The 5,088-nt window shown below is 36.7% G+C and overlaps 1 protein-coding gene across 1 annotated transcript; it reads left to right on the top strand.

Moving 5' to 3' along the window:
• LOC106766760 (internal alternative NAD(P)H-ubiquinone oxidoreductase A2, mitochondrial) lies at positions 1–4,839 on the top strand. Its single transcript, XM_014651506.2, has 9 exons — positions 1–140; positions 1,036–1,668; positions 1,835–2,048; positions 2,370–2,530; positions 2,630–2,695; positions 2,802–2,965; positions 3,052–3,166; positions 3,658–3,837; positions 3,970–4,839. The coding sequence occupies exons 2-9, from the start codon at positions 1,072–1,074 to the stop codon at positions 4,123–4,125; spliced, it is 1,653 nt and encodes a 550-aa protein (XP_014506992.1). The 5' UTR covers positions 1–140; positions 1,036–1,071; the 3' UTR covers positions 4,126–4,839.
• The last annotated feature ends 249 nt before the right edge of the window (positions 4,840–5,088 follow it).

Here is a 5,088-nt window from a genome sequence, read left to right on the forward strand (position 1 = left end):
CCCTGACAAGTCCACTTAGATGTGTGGGAATGATGTATAACAGTGGCATTAGCGTTACAACTTCAGTACGAGAATTTGGCAACAGAGGGTGAAAAGGTTCTTGAATCTTTGTCCCCAAAAGCTTCATAACCCAACCAAAGGTTACCTTTCTTTCATAGGATGGATCATTAATGTTATTTGTTTTTCTTTTTTCTTTTATTTCCATTTGCTCATGTACATTTGTTGGGTTTCTTCAAGATTTGTATAGTAAAAGTATTTACATTTCTTTGTTCACAAGGTTAATTGCGGGGTGGCTGATTATTAAATAATGTGATCTATCTGTCTTCTGATGTATATTGTATTTGTTTGGGCATGCTTTTCTTGTGACTTTATGTGTTTGTGATAAGCTTTTTAGGGGATTCTCACCTTGACAAATCCAGTAAATGATCTTTTTTCTATTCTTTTACTTCTGATCATAAGCAGGTATTCGATTTTCAATGATCAGTCATACTTTGTTCCATGAAATTTCTAACGTCATTTGCTGATTTATAATCTCTCATGAAAGAGCTTCGATGAATTCTTTCGATCTTTGTCTCCCACCATCTTCACAGCATTTTGATAACAGATAATTTTTTGCACACAATATGTTTGATGGATCAAGCCAAAAAGGAAAACTTGATTCAGTTAGTGTCGATCATATCCCATATTTTGTCATATTCAATGGTCACTTACTTTACGTTATTGTAAAATTGTAAAATTGGAATTTCTAAATTTTATGGGGTTCTCCGCAACTACTAAAGACTGATGAGTACATCTATATTAACTTTTGTTTTGTTGTGGTCCCATTTTCTTGGAATTAATTGCTGTAGATTTCTTTGCAACCCTCGAACTCTCATTTGTCTCTGCTTCGTACTCTGAAGCACCTGATCTGCATACCTTGTGTGTGTGTGTGTGTGTATATATATATATATATATATATATATATATCTTGTAGAACATTTCATTCTTCAGTTCAAAGTTGAAAGCGCTTAAACCTCTGAGCTTTGATCTTTTCAGAAAGCTTATAAAGTTTAGAAGGTTTGTTCTCTTACAATGGCATTGGCAAGGATTGCTAGGGCCAACTTCAGAAAATCAAAAGGTGCTTATGGTAGTTATGCGAGTGAGAAGGATTTATTCAAAGTGGGAGGATACACAAGCATACGGGACACGACTTCCCATGTAAATTTCAATTCAGATGAGAAGTTTTCATATGTTCCAACAATTAAGGAACATAACTGCGTGAACTTTGCAATGAGGGGAATATCAGGAACTCCATACTATCGGTTTCCTTCTGCTAACGCACAGACGGTTGTTGAGGAGTCAGAGTCAGAGTTGGAGAACGATCAGCGTAGATATGCAGGACTAGAGGCAACAAAGCCAGGTGAAAAGCCTAGGGTGGTTGTTCTTGGTACGGGTTGGGCTGCGTGTCGCTTCCTCAAAGGGCTTGACACCAAAATCTATGATGTTGTGTGCATATCACCAAGAAATCACATGGTTTTTACTCCTTTGCTGGCTTCAACATGTGTTGGAACCCTGGAATTCAGAACTGTTGCTGAGCCTGTCTCCAGAATACAAGATGCATTAGCGAAAGACCCCAACTCCTTCTTCTTTCTAGCTTCTTGCACAGGCATCGACACTGGCAAACATGAAGTGAGTAGAATGATATACAATCTTTGCCCTCTGTGTGTATGTATTTTTACGTTTTCTGCATATTCATATAGTCATGGAATGGTCAAATGTGAGATATAAAAAGTTGTTTGAAAAAAAAAAAACACTTTTATACAATGCCTACTCATTTTTTACTTCATGCAAACAGGTCTATTGTGAGGCAGTCAACAATGGTGAATTGCCCCGAGAGCCTTACGAATTTAAAGTCGCGTATGACAAGCTTGTCATTGCAGCAGGAGCCGAGGCTTTGACTTTTGGTATCAAGGGAGTAGAGGAAAATGCCTTTTTTCTTCGTGATGTGAACCATGCTCAAGAAATAAGGAAGAGACTTCTTCTTAATCTGATGCTTTCGGAAAATCCAGGTGGGTATTTCATCTCCATCATAGTTTATTATGGAGTATTCCAGTATAGTTTTGTCATTTTAATGGTAAACAAACCTTGGCAATGCAACACTACTCTGTGTCAGTCGCATGTTCTGTCCTGAGTTATTTTTCTTTCCACTTCAATTCACCTTTATCATTTCACCTGAAAAAGAGCGTGAGCTTTATTTTATAGTATTGTTCTTTAGCAAGAGCCAGTTAAATTTGTTATACAATCTTTTATTTTTAATTTATTCACTTTGCATTAATAATTATGCACTCGTCAATTTGTACCAAAGAGCAAAGAACATATTCGTGTAACAGGCATATCGGAACAAGAAAAGAAACGCCTTCTACACTGTGTAGTTATTGGAGGTGGCCCTACAGGAGTGGAGTTTAGTGGTGAATTGAGTGATTTCATCACCACGGATGTTCATGAGCGTTATACTCATGTCAAAGATTACATTCACGTTACACTAATTGAGGTACCTGGATGAATTTACTTCCATTCATTTTAGCCTATTTTGTGAGTGAGATTAAAATCTAGTGTACCTAACCATCATACTGACTTGTTTTATGATTAGGCAAATGAGATACTGTCATCCTTTGATGTTAGCCTACGGCAATATGCAACAAAGCACTTAACAAAGGTGAACCTTTTTAGTTTTTATCATATACTTTAATCTGTCTAGATTAGCCACTAGTTCATGGTTTCAACATTCAAATTTAAGCCTGAGACATTCAATGTTCTATCAGTCTGGTGTCCGTCTTAAGCGTGGTGTAGTGAAGGAAGTGCATAGCAAAGAGATCATTCTGAGTGATGGAACAAAAGTTCCTTATGGCCTCTTGGTCTGGTCCACAGGAGTTGGTCCTTCAAAGTTTGTGAAAGCCTTAAATCTTCCTAAATCTCCAGGCGGAAGGTATGTGCAGCACAAAAGGAAAATAAAAATATTGTCACTCGTTCACAATATGTTATCTCCATTTAATTGTTCTTTGATTGATACAGAATTGGTGTAGATGAATGGTTTCGTGTTCCTTCTGTGGAAGATGTCTTTGCCCTTGGAGATTGTGCTGGTTTTCTTGAACAAACCGGAAGGCCTGTGCTTCCAGCTCTAGCTCAGGTTAGCCTTTATCCATTTTGATTTGCCAAATGATATGGATAAAGTGACCAATTAAATAGCCAAATGAAGTTAAACTTATGCTGATGTATGGTGTCCTTCTATCCAATGAGAAAAATCTCAAAGAGCGTGTTTGCATTTGAAGTTGACTTTTATTAAGAATGGAATTTTACAAAGCCACTTCCTGATGACCCTTATGGCAGCTTCTAAGGAGGCACAATGAAGAACATTTAATGATATGCACTATCTATGTGTATAGATCATATGAACTGTCATTGTTCACATTGCTCTGAATAAGCTAGGCTTAGTCCTTCCCTGCATTGCAGATAACAAGGCTCATGAATCAGTAATGTCACTGTGCACATGAAAATAGTAGTTACAATCAACAAGGCTTTCTTGTAATACACTCCATAAAAGTATATTCCATTATATGCTGGAAAAGAAAACATCAAGAGCTGTTTATGTACAATGCACTTACCAATGGTTAATTATAGGTTGCTGAAAGGGAAGGGAAGTTTCTTGTGGAGCTGTTCAACAAAATTGGGAAGCAGAATGGAGGCAAGGCTTTCTCTGCAAAAGGGACGCCACTTGGAGAGCCTTTTGTGTATAAGCATATTGGGAGCATGGCATCTGTAGGTGGCTACAAAGCACTTGTTGATCTACGGCAGTCAAAGGTATAATATAGGATTTTTTTTTCTAATTCTATCTTAAATCTTTACCAACTTCAAGAGTGTAGTCATATATTCAAAGAAGAAAAAAGTCAAAAAATAGTTTCTGATTTTGTTCTGCATATATATGTTGTGTAGGATGCAAAGGGATTGTCACTTGCTGGTTTTCTTAGCTGGATGATATGGCGCTCCGCATATCTTACACGTGTCCTTAGCTGGAGGAACAGGCTTTACGTGGCAGTAAACTGGGCCACCACATTAGTCTTTGGCAGAGACAATAGTAGGATAGGTTGAAATTTCATTGTCAGCAAAACCAGATGTTATTTTTCCTCGTTATTTTGGGTTAGTCTTTGGTCCATGCATTGCTTTTGGGAAAATTATAATTTCTTCACAAAATTATCATTATTGACAAATTAAAAAAAAAATACACAGTAACAATGAAATGATTGTATGGTATTGAAAAACAAACACCAATCTATCTCTATACAATTAAGTAATTAATTATGAGCTTTGTACAATCGATTTCTTCACAAAATAGAAGCAATCCTTGATCACAATCCTCTGTTTTAACAGTTCCTCAAAATAGTCAAAAGATCATTGAAGAAAAAACTCAAGTTAAATGAACAACACATCTTGTAGTAATGGCGGAGAAGACAGAAGAGACAGTATGAAACAAGCCCACCATAATTCCCAACTTCACTTGGCCCCTCTTGGGAATCAAACGGCCAGAAATATTGCTCTTTGACAAATAATTCTTGTTCATCAAATCCCTTCTCTTAATCACCACCACTTCCACATCCATCACTTTCTTTTTCCTTCTTGTTTACCCTCTTTGCCCACAACAATAAACACTCAACACAACACAAAGCTTAGCACAGTTGTACCAAGTGATTCCAAGAGTTTCCACTTATATAGAGGATGAAGTGAAGTTTAGTTACAAAAAAGCCCCTTCTTTTCTACTAAACTACCACTTTTTTTTCCTTATAATTTCTTTTGGGTTGTTTGATTTCAATTCGTGATACTCCCTCTCTCTATACTCTTGTGGGTATAATAATCGATCATTTATTGACAATTTTGACCTTCCTTTTCTTCATTACGTAGGGTCGTAGAGCACCTCTTTTTCTTTGTTTGATCTTGACCCATGAACATGTTAGTCAAACCACTCCTTGTCGTTTTGTGTTATTCAACATCTCCTTCTTCGCCTTATTTTTAAACTTTAACGTTCATTTCAATTGTTAATATTTGCTGATAAAGTTT

The sequence above is a fragment of the Vigna radiata genome, chromosome 7 (genome assembly GCF_000741045.1).
Source record: "Vigna radiata var. radiata cultivar VC1973A chromosome 7, Vradiata_ver6, whole genome shotgun sequence".
Lineage (NCBI taxonomy): Eukaryota > Viridiplantae > Streptophyta > Magnoliopsida > Fabales > Fabaceae > Vigna > Vigna radiata.